The 19,147-nt window shown below is 38.5% G+C and overlaps 1 protein-coding gene across 2 annotated transcripts; it reads right to left on the bottom strand.

The window, feature by feature from the left end:
* Positions 1-183: 183 nt before the first annotated feature.
* Positions 184-18,947, bottom strand: LOC133524172 (uncharacterized). 2 transcript variants are annotated; one of them, XM_061860042.1, is made up of 14 exons: positions 18,737-18,947; positions 17,311-17,506; positions 16,272-16,393; positions 15,816-15,940; positions 13,355-13,430; positions 12,693-12,913; positions 11,908-12,086; positions 10,789-10,942; positions 9,852-9,949; positions 9,388-9,482; positions 7,085-7,297; positions 5,986-6,128; positions 4,541-4,730; positions 184-4,046 (listed from the first exon to the last, which is right to left on the bottom strand). In XM_061860042.1, the coding sequence occupies exons 1-14, from the start codon at positions 18,777-18,779 to the stop codon at positions 3,658-3,660; spliced, it is 2,244 nt and encodes a 747-aa protein (XP_061716026.1). In that variant the 5' UTR covers positions 18,780-18,947; the 3' UTR covers positions 184-3,657. The 2 variants fall into 2 exon arrangements, with proteins under 2 accessions (XP_061716026.1, XP_061716034.1); XM_061860050.1 differs by having other exon boundaries at positions 16,272-16,390.
* Positions 18,948-19,147: the final 200 nt, after the last annotated feature.

Here is a 19,147-nt window from a genome sequence, read left to right as displayed (position 1 = left end):
GCCATTTTCTAAAATGTATATTCTTTTCTTTGTACAAAAATCCACGGCATGCCATGTGTGTTAAAAAGCTAAACACTGTTCAGATTTATTTGCCGGTGTATTTTATATAATGGTTAGATTTGATACTTTATACCTGTGATAATAAAGCAGCAAAAATAATAAGATCAAATAAAACCACTAGGGTATTTGATATATCTTTATTTCACTCTCGTTGTGGACAATAGAATATTTACTTGGTGTTAACACTTTTAGATAAATGTTAATTACATTTGATAACTTATCCAATTGAATTAAGATTATTATTGCCCAAAGCTGGTGTTATAAAACATATTGGAAATATGATATTAAATAGTATAATTATTAAAATATAACACAAACAAATGAAAGTACAAGAATATTTTGGTAACGTAAATAATATTAAAGATAAATTAATAAATAAATAAATTTTGTGCACATAAAATACTAAAACTTGTTAAAATAAATGCAATATGTGAAACACAGGGAATGGGTACAAGTGAAAATGCATTCGCTACACCATATTGAAATAAAAATTATCAACAAAAGTGCATTCAGTAAAACCTGAAAAAAAAGAAACTTTGCGCTAACTGTATTTATGTACAGTCAGCGTCAAATACTTTTTAGCAGTCAAAGTGGTCAAATAGTTCGGTACACCATACTAAATATATGGTGTACCGAACTATTTGGCTACTTTGGTTGCTACAAAGTATTTGACGCTGACTGTACATTATTCCCACAGTCCTATTGCCGGGCACATGCCTCTTCCAATGCGTGAGAGGACTTGGGCTATCAGTCCCCACGCTGGCCCAATGCAGGTTGGATATTTCACATACACCTTTGAATTTTTTTTGCAAATGCATGCAGTCTTGCTCACGTTTTCCTTCACCACAAACCAAGTGGTACATAAATATCAAATTATATTCCGTACATAAGTTCCGAAAAACTTACCGGCTAGCATTTGAACCCGCGACCTCCGGTTTAAAAGTCAGACGTCAAATTGACTCGTCCACCACCACGTTTATGTAAGTAGGAAAAACCTTGTAATTCAAACCTGACTGTCTACAAAACATACAAATGTAATTATTCTCTGCTGTTATAGTCTCAGTTGCCGTTTCGCATTAATCAGTATACATGAACAAATTATACACATTAAACATAGAATGGATAACTATCCTGAGATCGGTAATATATTGTACAAGATTATGGGATCAATAAGGCTTGTAAGCTAGCATGTAAATATCGCTTCTAAAGTGAACTCTTTTCGTACGTCTATCCACTATTGTATCAAAAACCGCATACTGGAGACGCCGTTCAGAATTTTTTACGCCGCATTTTTCTTTGGTGTTTAACTCGGATGAAAGGTACCATTTCATCCCTTAGTTAACAATCTACTATAGCTCTGCAGTTTTTTTGTCTCTGGTTTGCAATTTGCAATACAATAAAGAACCAATGTTGGAACGAGTTAACTTTCTCGACAAACTATACCTCATGACATTCTTCATGATATTGCCCTGGCTAAAATCCTCTTATGTTTCATAAATAATATCCTATTTATAATAGGAATATATGCATCTAAATAATAAACATGAACACTCGAACAATAGAATGTTACAATTTTAGTCATATTTGTATGTTTCTCTAAGAACTAGATTTGTAAGTCTTGTATACTAACAATCTAAATAGAACATTTGTATCCTGAACCATCAATGAAAGCCACTTACACCATCCAGGGTTAGCCACTAACTCGGAGTTAACTGTTAACACAGGGGTTCGTTCCTTAATCGCTTAAGTCTTTGCTTATGGTGGCGTCGTTGATCGGGTCGCCACTTTCCCGAATGAAAGTTGAGGGAGGCGATGGCTGAGACACGCGTCATACTCGTGAACGGGTGCAGTTTGTGGAGACCGGTCTGTTTAAGCTTACACGGGCTACATGTTATGTTATGTGTGAGAAACTTCATTCGGTTCTTGTATGTTTGTTAATTTCATGTTTTTTATGTTATATCTTGCAGACCCTTTACATCTCTAAGGATATTTTAATAATCGTATTTAAAATTATATTTTATCTCTGACACTAAGAGACTTTTACATCTCTAAAGGATTTTAGTATTTGTTGTTTGTATTTTTTCATCATAGTTTTTTGTGTAATTCGACATTAAGAGACTGTATATATCTCTAATAAAGTATCTAATATTTAATTGATTCCATATTTGTAATTATATTTTATTATTTTTATGATTGTAAAAATTTGACATGTAAAAGTGGTGGCCTACTTGCTGAATAAATGGATTTTTTTTGTTTGTTAAATTGTACTGGTAAACCCGGGTTTAACCGGTTAACCCCGAGTTAGTGGCTAACCCTGGATGGCGCAAGTAGCCTTAAGGTGTACACCTAAGTCGGTTAATTTGGTAAAACAATATTCAATTTTATATTCCCTTAATTTCTACGCATGTGTTAAACTAATATTGATCAAAATTCTATACGTATATAAAAACCCATTACGATACACCCATGGAAGTATTTCAAGCCACCGTATAATATTAAGATTGGTGGCCGTATAAAATACTAGTCAATCATTTTAACATAATTATTTTTAAGACTAAAACAATGTTTATTGCAACAATCACAACATGCTAATAGCACTATATATTATATTAATTTACAAATCAAACAAACTATTAATAGCATAGAAAGGAAGTATCCCAGGAAAATGATATAGGCTTATTAAATAAAGTTATGAAAATACAGTGCGACACTACTAAATGTGCAAAACCAAATAAGTACTGTCGACTTGGACTATTTGTGAAAATTGGAACTATACACTTTACAATCTTATTAGTTATTATATTGCCCTTAGTCTCTGGACAAACATTATAGGTAAATGTTAGTTATGGTAAGTACTGATAAATATTGCGACATATAATATTCGCTGCAGTGTACGAAGAAATTAATAGTTTACAAATTGATTTGCAACATTATACTTTAACCCCCTTATTCATAAACGTGAACTAAAGTTACGATGCCGCTAATCATCATTTGTCCCTTACCTACGTTTTGGTATGATGGAAAGGGACAAACGATGATTAGCGGCATCGTAACTTTAGTACCCGTTTATGAATAAGGGGGTAAATGGTTAGAAAATTTAGATATTTTATTAAACTAAATTATTATTTTCCAAGTAGGCATATTTCAATGCGCTTAAGAAAGTAAAATAAAGCTACGCCGGCTCTAACCCTACACCTCTGACCCGAGAAGATTCAAATCCCTCCTAAATTGTGGGAGGGTATCCCAATATGGGACCGGCAAGAAACTCGGCTGGGCACATCTTAGGTAATTAAGACATACCAAAAAGCAATCCTGTGTGATTTCCGCCTTTGTTAAAATGCTAGGGTCACGTTGTATATTCGTAAAAGTATCAAACATTCAACAAATCTCATTGGCCGAAACATCACCCTCCCAATAAGCACAGTGATTCCAAATAGTTCTAAGCGACAGTACTAAATAAAATAAACGTGTGAACAAATGACATGGAAATAAACCAACAGAATCAATAGTATGTCTAGAACCAAAACTCTTCCCACCATATAGAAACCACACCTTAACAAAGGTTTTCTGTCACTTGACCCTTCATTTAAAAAAATATCAGACGGAGCTCGTCTTCTGTGTTTTATTTTCCTCTGTTTTATTACTATTAGCCTGTTTTGTATCACCCTTAGTTTCTTCGTATTTTGATAATAAATATTGGGCGAAGAAATCGTCCTTGCTTAAATCTAAGTTTTTATCATGTTTCTGGTTTACTGGGTAGTTGGATATATTATTGCTTATATTATGGAGTATATCGACACTATCTGGCATCCTTTTGTTGTAGAAATGTTTCTTGTCGGGCTTGGAGGGGTAGACAGCGGGCTTTACCTGGCCGTTCTTCGCTCTGATGCTCTTGGGCAGGGCTTCGGACTTTAGTTGGACGAGGGTGGTGTTGACCACGGAGCAATCAATCTGCATTAGTGTTACGTGGTCAGTCATTGTCGAATCTGGAAAATATTAACGAAGTATTTAGCCATTCATATTTATAAAGTACAGAAAAAGTATTTTTGGATGTTTGATATGATTTTATCATTTGTCGCATGAACGAATGTGGGCTCACCCTTGTCGGTCTTAGCGGGTAGTATGAGCGCCATCTTGGGCGGCGTGGTGACGTTGTGCGACACGGCCGGCAACAGCAGGCGCTCTCCCTCGCCCTCACAGGTGTGTCTACACTAATGTGGACTTACCGTTGCCGGTCTTAGCGGGGAGTATGAGCGCCATCTTGGGCGGCGTGGTGACGTTGTGCGACACGGCCGGCAACAGCAGGCGCTCTCCCTCGCCCTCACAGGTGTGTCTACACTAATGTGGACTTACCGTTGCCGGTCTTAGCGGGGAGTATGAGCGCCATCTTGGGCGGCGTGGTGACGTTGTGCGACACGGCCGGCAACAGCAGGCGCTCTCCCTCGCCCTCACAGGTGTGTCTACACTAATGTGGACTTACCGTTGCCGGTCTTAGCGGGGAGTATGAGCGCCATCTTGGGCGGCGTGGTGACGTTGTGCGACACGGCCGGCAACAGCAGGTGCTCTCCCTTGCCCACGCCGACGACGTAGAACGTGTCGTCGCGGCGGTGTAGCGCGCGGAGCAGTGCGTTCCACTCGCCAAAGTCACCGTACTCGTAGTCAGGCTTCACCTTCGAACGAGGAAAGGAGGATGTTTTTCTCAAACTTGCAATGAAATTTGTATCCGGTGCGATGAGTGAAGATGATATGTAAAGGACTTTCGTACAGCCTTACACGCCTAGGCCTGTAAAGCAACCTTCTTTTGTTAAACGTCAAATTGTGACACAATGTCTTGGTATTCAAGCATCAAATAGCAGTAGATTCGTAATTTGTTTTTAGCTGTGTAAATCTACGAATAAAACAAATAGACTATTTTTTATTTATTTCATTGCATATTTTAGAAAAGCACTATACCAATCTCGGTGAGAAACGGGGTTGCCAGCTGCGTATCTATATCTACTTAGCCTGCAACCCTTCGGCCTCAATAGTAATGTATTATTTCATGATTTGTATGACTAAAGTGCTTTTCTCAACTAAAGTGAAAAAAAAAATTTTTAGTTAATTTGTTTTATTCGTAGGTTTACACGGCTAAAAACAAATTACGAATCTACTACTATCTATTGATGGTTGAATGCCAAGACTTTGTGTCACAAAAATAAGTTTTGGCAAAAATTTAATTTTGGTACAAGCTTTTATCGCTGACTGTACTTTTTTTTCCACAGGCAACTAATACTCATCGAGACAATTCTAAAAACCCCAAACACAATTAGGTTGCGTTGTTTTATCACAGAGTTCCTATGGCTACCTCCTGTTTCCATCATCAGATCAGCTTGATGGTACCATAATATTGCATTGTCACCCGACTTACATATGTATGCAAATTTTCAGCTTCATCAGAAACCGGGAAGTGGGTCAAATTTAACTTGCAAGATTTGTCCCATACATACTAACAGGGCAAGTTAAATAATAATAATAATAAAAAATTATATAAACGCTTGTAACGAAAAGAAGGTCGCTTTACAGGTCTAGGTGTGTAAGGCTATATGTTTTTTTTTTTTACATATATAGTATTTCCGGACCTAATTTGATGTAAAACACGTCAACATTTCATAGCAAGTTTGAGAAAAACAGGTTATAACATTACGATGGGAATGGAGAGCGGGGGGTAATCAACTAATTAAACAGAGACTGATTTAAAACGGTAGATCAGCGCTAGCTTAAAGCTACTATTATGCTGAGTTGGGTCCATTGATGCGCACCTAATGTTTCATTTCTTGTTGTCTTACCTGTTCGTACATGGATTGTAATTGTCACGAATAAATGCCTTTTATCCTTATCTAATCAAGCATTGGCCGGTTATTACAAACGTTAGTAAAAGAGACTCACCTTCGGGTAAAGAGTTTCGTAGTCCATCATAGCGGTGCCGAACTCCAGCTCCTTTCCCCGTCTCATGCGGCGGAGGCGCGGCTTCTCGTAGAAATTACCGTCCAGGTTCAGCTTGTTGTACAGCTTGTATGGACCGAAGAGACCTAGAAAAATGTAAACATATTGAATTAAAGTGAACTAACTGGAATTAACTTATAGTTCGTGTCATCCACGATGACGCGCAAATTTGTCAAATCTAACCTTTCATAACATTATATTACGATTCAAGCCTCTTTGTTATTAAAAGATTGAGTCAATTTCGGGACAGACACTCAATTTTGGTTATCGTACGTCAATTCGCATGGTTTTGGTACAAAGGAGCTTGCCGGGTCCGATTCAATGCTTCTGCTCACCCGCGAGCCTGATGTTCTGGTTCTGTTGATTTGGCCCGATTATTTACTGGCTTATACCACCGGTTTAACCAACCATTATACTGATTTATGTGCCCCGTGTCAATCAACAGTACAGTGTATAATTAGAACTCACCAGTAACTTTATTATCAGAAAAATACCGACTAATCAGTACTTTGCTGATTATAAAATCAGTTAATTTTTGGTTTAATTACGGGTCTTACCGCGTCCGATCAAGTCTTCAGCTCACTCGCAAGCCTGATGCTCCCCTTCTGATTGATGTGCCCCATGTCGACAAGTTTCCCAGTGCATAATTTTGAACTCACCAGTGACTTTATTATCAGAAAAATACCGACTAATCAGTAATTTGCTGATTATAAAATCAGTTAATTTTTGGTTAAATTACGGGTCTTACCGCGTCCGATCAAGTCTCCAGCTCACTCGCAAGCCTGATGCTCCCCTTCTGATTGATGTGCCCCATGTCAACAAGTTTCCCAGTGCATAATTTTGAACTCACCAGTGACTTTATTATCAGAAAAATACCGACTAATCAGTACTTTGCTATTATAAAATCAGTTAATTTTTGATCCAATTGCGGGTCTTACCGCGACCGATCCACCGCTTCAGCTCACTCGCAAACCTGATGCTCCCCTTCTGATTGATGTGCCCCATGTCAGCAAGTGTTCACATAGCATAATTTTGAACTCACCAGTAACTTTATTATCAGCGAAGTACCGACTAGCCCTCTTCTTTGGTTTGGCTTCATTGTTCGTCCAGTTAAGGGTCTTGCCGCGTCCGATCCACCGCTTCAGCTCGCCCGCAAGCCTGATGCTCTCGTTCTGGTTGATGTGCCCCGTGTCTTTCACTGTTACGTTCTGACAGTCAGGGCCGTAGGCGCTCTGGTTTGAAACATCTTGAAATGCTGAAATGTTGATTGAAATTAAATCGTGTTACTGGTTGATTGTGTAGCAGAGTGTAAAGCCACCTTAATATATAGAGTGTGACGCCGCCTTAACAAAATAGTCGCTGACAGCTATGACATTGACCCCGACACTTTTCGCTATTGACAGCTACACGTACTGCATCTCGCTCCTTTCCTAAAATATGTTACTATTTTTAAGTAAAGGATTTATATAAAATACGCCACCACTGAAGACTCTAGACGTTGTTTTATTCAAGAATAATACAGATTGTATGTAGGCTACAACTAGTATCTACTTGGCAACTCTGGGTGTCAAAAGTTAACGCTTGACAATTCAGTACACAAAACATATGGAGCCGTGCACCGCCATATAGTTAGACTGTTAAAATGGCCGGAACATTTTTTTCTTAAACTTTACACCTCATCTACAATCTGTTTGGTGGGATTAAAAATATTTTTTCATCATCTTCCTCACGTTATCCTGGCTTTTTGCCACGGCTCACTAGAGCCTGGGGTTCGCATGGCAACGAATCCCAAGAATTGGCGTAGGCACTAGTTTTTACGAAAACGACTACCATCTAACTTTTCAACCCAGAGGGTATCTAGACCTTATTGGGATTATTCCGGTTTCCTCACGATGTTTTCCTTCACCGAAAAGCGACTATATATTGTTTATTTTGGACAGTAATTTTACTCTGTAGAATAAAAAACCAAGAGTGTACAATATAATGAAAGTTCAATGACCTTATCATTACGGGTAAATGTGGCTAGCCATCACATTCGAGCCTGATTACACATTGATTACATGATTGGTGTTTATTGGGAGTTCATACATTTGCCACTAAACGCAAGTATAGTCGTTCGTTTTGTAGCTGGCCCCGAAGGGATAATCTTGTCTATTGTAAGTAACACCGCACATGCTACTACCTGCAAAAAATAAATCTAACTGTCACCTGAGCCCGGGCTAGTCTGACGCAAAAAAAACATACAATTTTGATAACCTCCTCCTTTTCAATTCTTGAAGTCGGTTAAAAACCATTGTAAGTGCGCTCTCCGATAACGCGCCTTTGTTACGCATCTCGATGACACATTTTATACTGGTTCTGTAGCGTTCGACTCGCCGGCACACAGTAACCGTAAAGGGACCACACACAGCCTTGCAACATATTTTCCATTAGTTCATATTTAATATTATTACAATTCCCATAAAGTCGTAATTCGATAACCGGTAAAAGAGAACGAAACTATTTGTATGCAGGTAAGTATCACGTGCGGTTTTACTTACAATAGACAAAGGATTAGCCGTTCGGGTGTAACCGGCTAACTAAAGCGGTAATAACTAAATGAAAACAGGTTCTTACAGTAAAAATATAATTGTAAAAAAATATGTACAATAAAATAAACTAATATCTGTCAGTACGCAACTCTACACCAAAACAATAAAATATCGTCACTGGCCTTAACATTCTTGAATCTTCATCGAGCCAAACGATGAATACTGGCAGCAGGTGCTACTGAAGGCTACGCGGGCCCACCAGGCGCAAGCAGATGAAAACTTCAGCAGCAATTATCAAGAAATAAGTAGTCCTCAATTTTAGATAAGAAGAAAGGGCTGCAACAATCGTGCGTTCTTAAATTTCGGGTCGGAACCTAACCCAAGCCTCATTCTGTTACAAGAACCAGTGACGTACAAATAAGACTTGGATTAGGTTAAAACACAAGCAGAACTTAAACTATTTTACATATATACAATCTTTACCTGCGTTAGAGGCAGCCCATTAAGTAAGAATTCTTTTTTTAAATAACAATAGAGCGTTTAAGCTTTAATAACATTAGATAAATGTAATTTGATTTGTGCGATACGCCTTCAAATTATCGAGCCAATTTCCCCCTAGAAAACAAAAGACGAACGAAAAAGGGCATACCGGCCAGTGCGCGCGGTGACTGCACCATGCAGGTTTGCCATGTTACACGGGGCCAGCTACGAAACGAACGACTATAGCAAATGTATGAAATCGCAAAAAACACTAATCAATGTGTAAACAGGCCCCAATGTGAAGGCCAGCCACATTTGCCCGTATTGATTTTACCTGGTTCGGGGACTTCTTTGCTATCCTCTGACCACAATAAGTGTCTGGTGGCGACGTGAGGGGCAGTAGGCCCCATCAGCGGTTTAGAACCCCACCTGAAACCAAACATTTAGCATTACTTCGTTGAAAATGCGTTTATGCTAAAAAAAAAAAAAATTAGTACAAGCTTTTATCGCTGACTGTACTTTTCTTACCACAGGCAACTAATACTCATCGAGACAATTCTAAAAACCCCAAACATAGTTAGGTTGCGTTGTTTTATTACAAAGTTACTATGGCCACCTCCTGTCTTCATCATCAGATTAGCTTTATGGTATCATGTTGCATTGTCACCCGACTTACATATGTGTATGAATATTTTCAGCTTCATCGGAAACCGCGAAGTGGGTCAAATTTAACTTGCAAGATTTGACCCGTACATACATACATCGCAAGTTAAATAAAAGCTTGTAAAAACTACTCACCCTAAAATGTTGAAGTTGAGCGACACCATGAATACCATAGCGCACAATAGGGCGATGTTCTTCTTAGGTATCAATACCCTCCCGTCCAGACGCGGGATCTGTAGTAATAAAGATATATTGCTAATATATCGTTTACATTTGTAAATCCGCGAGAGAATGAAAGAGGTCGATAAACTAACTTGAGCATATGTATTTTTTTACTAAGTTATGTCAGGTGAGCGAGGAGGAGGCATTCTTATATTAGTTGAACATTGTTAAGTAAAATAAATTTTCCTCGCACGGCAAACGCCCATCCTCGCGCGGCAAACGCTAAGTCTCGCGCGGCCGCGTGTTCGTGTAACTTTTGCTTTTGTCTGAGGCGCTTTTTAGCATGCCGATAAACCGACACCGAGCGGCTCGGCCATGGTCGTGCTCGGGCGGAGAAAACGCGCGCGCCGCCTCGGCCGAGGCACGTCTACTTTGGCCATTTTGTGCGCAAGGAAACTGAGAAAACCTATTAGACTTTACGTTCGTCGCGACATCTATTGTAAAGTAGCAGTAATGATAAAGCCTTTACTTGACGCTAGACGTCGACTACGAAAATCATAAGAGTATTGGTAAGAAAACTTATCTATGGAGTAAGCACTCTAAGCTAACTTATTTCTCTATGGTTACGTCTAAAGAAAGCGCAAGAGCGGTCACAGCATCAGAACATGAATTGGTTAAATAAGAAAACCTCGACCCTTTTACAAAAATCTCTAAAGCTACATGAGCTGAAGTTTTGACAATTTCACGACTCAAAGTTCCTGCGTTCATATGCCGTATCGGAGGTATTGAAATCTAAATCAATATCATACTGTCTTTGTCTTATACTAGTACTAGCACCCAAAAGAAAGGGATGCATAGTTTTCCTAGTTCTTACTGACCGACAAGTTGTGTTTGCCAGAAGTATGAGTACCTTGCGGCCCCTCGGGTGGCAGAGAGCTAGCTGGCTCCGGAGCTCGGTGTTCTCGCGTCTCAGCTGCGCGATCTCGTTATGAGCTTCCATCAGTTGGTGCTGGAGGGAAAGTACGTAGTCTTTCTTCTTCTGACGGGACTGGCACGCTGATTCACTGTAATGTTAGAAAAAAAAATGATGATAAGGCGGGCAGCTTCTTAATCAGACGTCGTAATCATTAGATTATGTCGTAGAATTTGTGAGAACCGGAAAGTTTACCGCGAACAGCAAGTAAAACAAGGTTGCCAAACCCTGTTTTAAATGCTGAACTGTGTAGTCGTTGCTTTTCAAACTGGTCCAAGCCCCTTTACGGCTAACTGTGTCTATTGTAAGTAAAACCGCACCTGCATACAATAATTGACATCTGAGCATGGGCTAGTCCAACGCTCAAAAAACCAATGTAAGTGCGCTCTCAATGACATATATTAAACTGGTCTGTAGCGTTCGACTCGCCGGTACTCAGTACCCGTAAAAGAGCCACACATAGCCTCGCAACATATTTTTCCACTAGTTCAATTTGAATCTTATAACAATTTCCATAGGAGTTGTAGTTCAATGCCCGGTGACCGAACCTTTTTTTATGCAGGTAAGTAGCACGTACGGTTTTACTTACAATAGACAATGAATTATTTATTTATCTATCTATTTATTTAATTAGCCGTAAGGGCCAGCTTGAAAACAAACGGATATAGCTATCGATGTGTGCGAAGATTTTACGTCAAAATTTAGTGACCAAGGCATGAGAGCGCTCATTTTTATCCGCGTTCCAATTAGTGGATTTTTCCTCGCACCAACCTCCACTTTTCTAATCAGACATTTCTAGTGAATGGTTACCCTAGGAGTCTTCTTTGTCTTTTTACTGCGTCATGATGTGCGCTACTCATAGAAACGTATGATTTACATGATTAAATGCAAGGTGCAACTTAGATTGTTTTCAAAATTAGAAAATTATACAGGTGTCCGGTAATTAACGGATAACCTAACTACCGACAGGGCACCTTAGTCTGGTCCAGAAAATGGTGGTTATATGGTTATCCATTAATTACCCGACCACCGATACACCGGTCACCGGACACTTACCGATTCTTGATCATCCTTTGCTGTTTCTTCAGCGCTTTGATTTCTTCTTCACTTAAATTAGATAAGTCTACCGAGCCTAGGGAACTATCATCAGTAGTGATTGGTTTCTGTACTGCTCCGTTTGGACTCGTGTTCGGTGCCGCGGGCAACAATACTATATTGTTTCGGGGCGGTGACACCTAAAATTAAAGAATCATTATTAAATCTTTCACTTATCTATGTCGGCGGCCGATCGTAAGATCAGGCAGATCGTGAAATTCCTAGGCATATATAAGTTCAAAATGAATTTATAAAGTTTATAAGTTATAAATCTTTACAAAAAAATCTATAGATTTTTTTTTATACTACGTCGGTGGCAAACAAGCATACGGCCCGCCTGATGGTAAGCAGCCTCCGTAGCCTATGTACGCCTGCAACTCCAGAGGAGTTACATGCGCGTTGCCGACCCTAAACCGGCCAACACAAAACAATTACTATTTTTTTACTTTTCAATGGTTGTTGTTTTATGATTGGTATTTTTTCCTACGGAGTTTTTACATTTACAATTTAATAGTTATTTAAAGCTTTTTAAATATAAAAGAAAAAATCATTTTATGGCAAAAGTGCCATTCATCAAAAGTGTCATTTTGGAAAAGAGCGGATACTCTTCAAACTGCTGAATCGATTGTTATCAAACATAGTTAAGAACCGCAAGGCTCCGTCACCGTCCGCTAGAACTCCCAACGTGCACGTTGCAGCACACACTCTCCCGTTTTCTCAGCGCTCAAACTTAAAATTACACGAACCTTTCTTTGGTAGTTGACTTTGTGAGGTAAAGGAGATATAGCGATCTTGCCCCCCATCGTGCTTTCCGGAACGTTAGCTTTGTCCAGGAGCAAACTGGGCACTTTCTTCTGATCGACTACTAGCTTAATTTGTTTGTTCACAACTTGGTCTCTGACTGTGGGTGAGCTGTGCTCATTGACTACTTTGAAATAATTTGGTGTGTTTGGTACCCGTCCATTGACTAGAAACAGAAAACAGAGATTATTCGTATATTATAATAACTTTATCCGTATACCATGATAATAAATAGCCGGGTCCACACAGAGCGAGCATACGCGCAAAGCAACTTCCTCACGCACAATACGGCCAGTGTAGACATACCTCGGCCGAGGCGGCACACTCGGACGAGGAAAACGGGAATAAGTTGCATATGTTTGGTTTCATCGAATTTTCAAACAAAGCAAAACAAACTCTATTTCCCACACTATAAGTTCAAATTTCGCTGGTTAATTTGTTTTTGGATGAATGGGACTTAGGAGGCTAAACTTTTTAAATTTCTATCAATTCATGAGCCACATGCTGACATTACATAAAAAGCAAATGCATACAGCTAACCATTGCAAATATTGTGGTTCCATTGAACCCCGATATATCTGGAGACATTTTGTCATTAGCTACATACCTTTACAAGCATTCTTATCCACGGGTTGGATTTTCGTGAAGTTTTCATTTAAGGTTGTACTCTCAAATTTGATTCCCTAAAACAATAATTCAATGTTTATTCATAATAGGATAAATGACAAGTTTTTATAAGTTGCATACAAAAGTTAGAAATAAAGCAATTAGACAGCGGGCCAGGAGCATATTTCGTCAGTCATCGCCTCCCGCCTGATACTTTGTCAGATGATAGTTTAGATGCTGTTTTAAACTAAAAAAAACCCGTCAGCCGGTTCTATCTCGGTGGAATGACCGTCAGCTGTAAAATTAACATGTAAAAAATATGCACCTTACCACTTTATTTGCGGCAAAGTATGCATCATGTGTATATTGCGTAATCTGTTGATGGCTATTCAGGCGTTTACGCCTGATGAAATGCTACATGCAAAGTTTCATGATTTGTTATTGCTGTCATATATGGGATAGCACTTATTTTTTATATGTTCGTGCGCCCAGCTGATGTTCTTACCACCGCGATATAACCGGCTGACGGATTTTTTTAACTAACAACAGCATCTGAACTATCATTTGACAAAGTATCAAACGGGAGGCGATGACAATTTTTTTTTGTTTTACGTGTTTCGGTGGCTACTATTCCTCAACCCACCAACGGAGCGGCAGCTGACGTCCACGAGGGTTCACTATACCTAGCCGTTAACCACTACACGAGTTTTCAGCCGGGAGGCAATTAGTCATGGAAATTGTTCCTGGCTCGCGGTCTAAATACAAATACTCTACGTAATAAGGACCGTGCGCTTTGTAGGGTGTGCCATCTTGTGGCCTGAATCGGAAACATAAACTAACACATGACTGTAACATTGTTACTACACGTTAAAGCAAGTGCTGCCCTCTCTACAGTTCACGTATGTTTTCTTGTGCATTGTAGGTTCCGCCATCTTGTGGGCTACATTGGAAACTTAAACTTGACATTTACACTTCGCGCCAATGAACAGGGGGCTCGTGCTCATGCACACTCCCTATAAACGCCGCTTACTAAATGGTACTTGATTGATGACGACGCGACGAATTATGGAAATCAAGAATATTGCTATTTTAACGGTGAAATATTGAGTTAATAAATAAAGTTGCCATACAATTTATCATGTAATAAATGTCGAATCGAATGGTACCATTATTTGGTCCATTAAGGATGTGAAAAAAAAATTGTCTGCCTTGTATTTTTTATAATTTTCATATATTTTGTGTCCAATTTATTTTGCTATTTTTTTATGATACGGGAGGCAAACGAGCAGACGGATCACCTGATAGTAAGCGATTACCGCCGCCCATGGACACCTGCAACACCAAAGGGTTTGTAAGTTCGTTGCCGTTCTTTAAGATGGGAGTACGCTCTTTTTTTTTCTTCGCTATAAAATGTAATTTGTGATATCGTTATTACTCGTACAAATTTTAACGTTGTGATAACAGATAATTACACCGGAAAGTATTATTCCAGTACAATCACAGTTATGTCGATAAGACCATAATAACAGTGGCAACGAATATAAACATTCGCTGGGTATTGGGTCGCAAGCGATATACCTACATATGCGTGCTCACTTCGCACGTTCGCAAATGCTAGCAACGAACCGCTGTTAGTTAGAGCGAGAGTTCGGATTGTGGCGTCATACTCTTACACACGTCGCCACAATATTATATCGTGTGGTGGAGTCGTATAGCGTTTGTCAATTTACACCTGCACAGGCGTGTTAAGGTCACAGACGACATGAAGCAGCATACGTCACTATCTGACACCGCGCGCAGCTAGGAGACCCGATTACCGTGACCATAATCAAACCCCGTTATCAATGCCGCAATTCATAGAAATTCAGGATTGTCAAAAATCTATCGTAGGAAACTCTAACTTCGCCTTCGTAAAATTTAATAATAACATTAAATATCACAATAACAATAAAAAGAGTTGTAAAAATAGTTTATGAATAAATAAAAATTCTAAAATAACTTACGGCCTGTGCACACCGGATGCGTGTGCGTAGACGAGTACAGGCGCGTTGTATTATACAGATCCTTGTGAGAGACGGCACACCGCTTGCGTGACGTGTGACAAGTGCACGTCTACGCACACGCAGCCGGTGTCCTCTGGCCCTCATCTTCACCAGTCATCTCTAACTTCGCCGTATAATTATTTTAAGCAGAATCATTTTAAATTGAGAATCTACCTTCTCCAGCAAACAATTCGATAGGGAGCGTGCGTGAACTGTAGGAGGCAGCACAGGAGCCGTCAGATTTTTGGCGCGAGGTGTAAATGTGACGTTTATTGTTCCGGTGTAGCCCACAAGACGGCAGAAACTACTATGCACAAGAAAACACGTGACGTGTAAATGTACATGTTTATGGTTCCGATTCAGGCCACAAGATGGTAGACCCTCCAACGCGCACGGTCCCTATAGGAAACGGTAATTCACCTCTATTTTGATGACTCCATTCTCGATGGCCACAACGGGCCGGTGGTGCGGCCGCACCTGGGTATGTTCCGGCGGCCTGACATTTGGCGGCTGCACAGTCAATGACGGAACGGCGATGGAGGAATCTGTTAGAAGTGAATTGGATGAAAAAAATCTGTTCTGCAAAAGTGCTCACAAATCATTTGATACTAATTTAATAGTGAATAACTAGAGGCAGAGTGTGCTTTTTTTAAGTAAACAGGGGCTGTAGCATGGTCGCATTTTTATTACTTGTCACTATGCCTGTCACTTTTGCACTTACATAATTGTTAGAATGTGACAGGCATAGTGACAGCCGCAAAAGTGCATAACTATGTGACAATATATCTTCACACACTATCCGCGTCAACATGCAACCATCTAATTTGGAATATGCACTTTATAAATAAATAAATTTAAACAAAAATGTAAACATACCACATTTCTGTAGGAACTGTTCTATATCTTCTAAATTTAAATTATTTGCCGGTTCATCTTCAAAGCTGGAGATCCAATCAAATGGTGACACAGAGGAATCTCTGCGAGTGTTAGAGGAGCTGCTAAAATACAAAAAAAAAAATTAATGGTGTATACAGGATGTGGTTAATTCAAATGTGTTTTGAGGTTACAGCGTTAAAATCGCGAGTGATTTGTTGAATACCATTATTTGCACAGAAATCTATATAGAGACTACTGCTATCACCTTGTAAGGCCCACGGTCCTACCCGTAGTACATTTTCAATTGGAACAGAGTTACATTTCTTTTGTTGTTTTGTTTTATTTCCTTCACTATCGATTTCAAACTCAAATTGCGTTTTTTAGGGTTACCTCAAAAGGAAAAAACGGTCTGTCTGTCCGTCCGTCTCTCTGTCTCTCAAGACTCCTAATAAATTAATACCATATACTCAAGTCTACAGTCCCTTACAACTGTGAAAAAATCAAACTTTTATATTAATGTCTAAAAATGTACCAAAATTTATTGTTACTTTCCATTGACCTAGAACTATGGAATTTGGCAAGGCTTATGTCTTATACCACAAATACAGGGAAAAGTCTGAAAATTATAATTTGCACAAAATTAAAATAGTTAATGTATGTAGCCCTCGGTGGGCGAGTCTGACTCACACTTGTCCGGGTATTTTTGTATGGTGGGTGGGCCTTAGGAGGATAAAACAACAAAAGAATGAAAGTCGAAGTCAGATTTTCATACACAATGCTGGAGATGCCCATAAAATGTACAATTTGTTTCAATGAAACTTCAACATCTATTAAACTTTCGAGACCCGGACAAATATAGTGACATTCCATCATTGGATTTAGAAGCTGGCTACCCAGGGAGCCCACGGGTCTCGAAAGGTTAAATCTTACAAAATAGCATATCTTTTTACTAAAAAAAAATTGTATGGTGGGCAACACAAAGCTATGTCACACAAAGCACTTGAATCAGAAGCAGCCTCACATACTAAAAGTTACATACTTTTTGGAGTCATCATCACTGCTTGAGTCTGAATTGCTACTATCATTGGAAGACGATTTGATGCTCTGTATTGGTGAAACTGGCGGAATAAGGAATGAAGCAGCATCTGCTAAAATCTCACTTGGAGACGCATCAGTTGCATCCAATACTGATGACCATTGGTAGTCTTTTGTTAACTGCTCAAGAAAATCATCACCTGGAATTTATAATGGCTATTAACATTTTTAAAATATGTAAATGAATAAGCCAAGTTGCCAGCCAGGAAATTATTAGAAAACATAGACAGCACTTATTTATTGACACTATTATTATTTTATAGATCACATAGAACTATTAACAGTTAGTAACTTAACCGTGACTTCACTTGTTCTGATTTTCATATAAATTATATTGTTTTGTCAGTTCAAAAAACAAACTGATAGGCCATCATATAGATATCAACAACAAGTCTATCTTACCAGATAGGTAAACAGTATCTATTAAGACTCTGTCTTATTAGACAAGTAAATCAAAACAAGAATTTTCTTGCCGCCATGAATAGATTCATACTAAATTTATATCATGGCATCAAAGCTGCATGTGTTACTTATTAAATACTAAATATGAATAGTGGGTTCAAATATTGTTAATTTGTAAAACAATTGTAACTGCCTTTTAGCAAGAGTTAGAAACAGACTTAAACAGCTTGTATTCAATATTACAAGTGTAAAATGGGCCTCTAGTATGAAGTGCCTAATTAACCCTATTATATGTGTATGTAAATATGGTAGAAATTATGCTAAAATTTAACTTTATTACTTTTGAAATGAAGGTAAAATCCTTGTGAGAAATAATTTCCCTCTGGCTTTAAAATTAACCTTATTACTTTGAAATAAAGGTAAAACCATTGTGTGAATTAAATTCCCTCTGGCTTATAAAGGTTTAAATCAGTTCGAGTAATTTAATAATAAGTTAGACAGGGATTCTTGTACAAGGCTTCACATCATATGATTAAGAGCTTGGTATAAGAACTACTTCAAATGACTACATTTTTTATTAGAAAATCCAAAACCAACAATATTCAGTAACACCACATTTACTTTACTACAAAAATAAAGATAGTAACTATTGATAAGGCGATCAGTAGGTTTCACTGATATACATACTGTTCATAAATACTATTTCCCCAGGTGCAAGCATGCGTGTAAATAGTGTTCAAGGGCAAATAACGTGTAAAAACCACGTATGTTGCGGATATTGTATTTAAAATATTTATTGCGATAATTACTTGGTAATAACATCACACATTAAACTGTTACGCAGTAGGCTCAGAAAATAATAGAGCGCGTGAGAAGATGTCGCAATGTAACAATATAAGCGCATTGTTATTATAGTAATAGAAACAAAGCCGGAAAAAAGATGTTTGTAATAATAAGATTATATTTACCATACAAGTATTCTTTATTGTCAAGCAGAATATCAACATCCATTGGGCTGTTCGAAATGTGCTAGGCTGAATAAACACAAATAACTAGTTCGATAGCATTAGCTTGTTTTTATTTAAGCAAATACATTAGGTGATAAAAATGAAAAATAATGAGAAACACGCTGAACTATGCTCGGTATACGAAATGTCATACAGACAGAAGCAAAGAGCATATAATCACTACGTTTTAAGAGACCGGACTTCCATACTAGCGAGTGGAAAAAGTTTGTTTCGCAAATCATTACCAAAATCTACGACAAAGAACTGTCAAGGAACCATAATACCAACATAACTGATTTAAATAGTGTAGTACGCTACACGCTTGCAATTCTTATCGATATCGATAAAATGGGGAAGGTTGAAACATAAGCT

This window comes from Cydia pomonella, chromosome 1 (assembly GCF_033807575.1).
Source record: "Cydia pomonella isolate Wapato2018A chromosome 1, ilCydPomo1, whole genome shotgun sequence".
Classification (NCBI taxonomy): domain Eukaryota; kingdom Metazoa; phylum Arthropoda; class Insecta; order Lepidoptera; family Tortricidae; genus Cydia; species Cydia pomonella.
This window is presented reverse-complemented; position numbering and strand designations above follow the sequence as displayed.

Bases quoted from the DNA above. Each gene is read 5' to 3' on its own strand.
- LOC133524172 (XM_061860042.1), bottom strand. From the start codon at position 18,779: ATGGATGTTGATATTCTGCTTGACAATAAAGAATACTTGTATG. The intron at 15,941-16,271 runs GTATGTTTACAT...CACTTCTAACAG, and splicing joins ACAGTTCCTACAGAAATGTG to ATTCCTCCATCGCCGTTCCG. The intron at 4,731-5,985 runs GTGAGTCTCTTT...CCTCGTTCGAAG, and splicing joins ACGAAACTCTTTACCCGAAG to GTGAAGCCTGACTACGAGTA.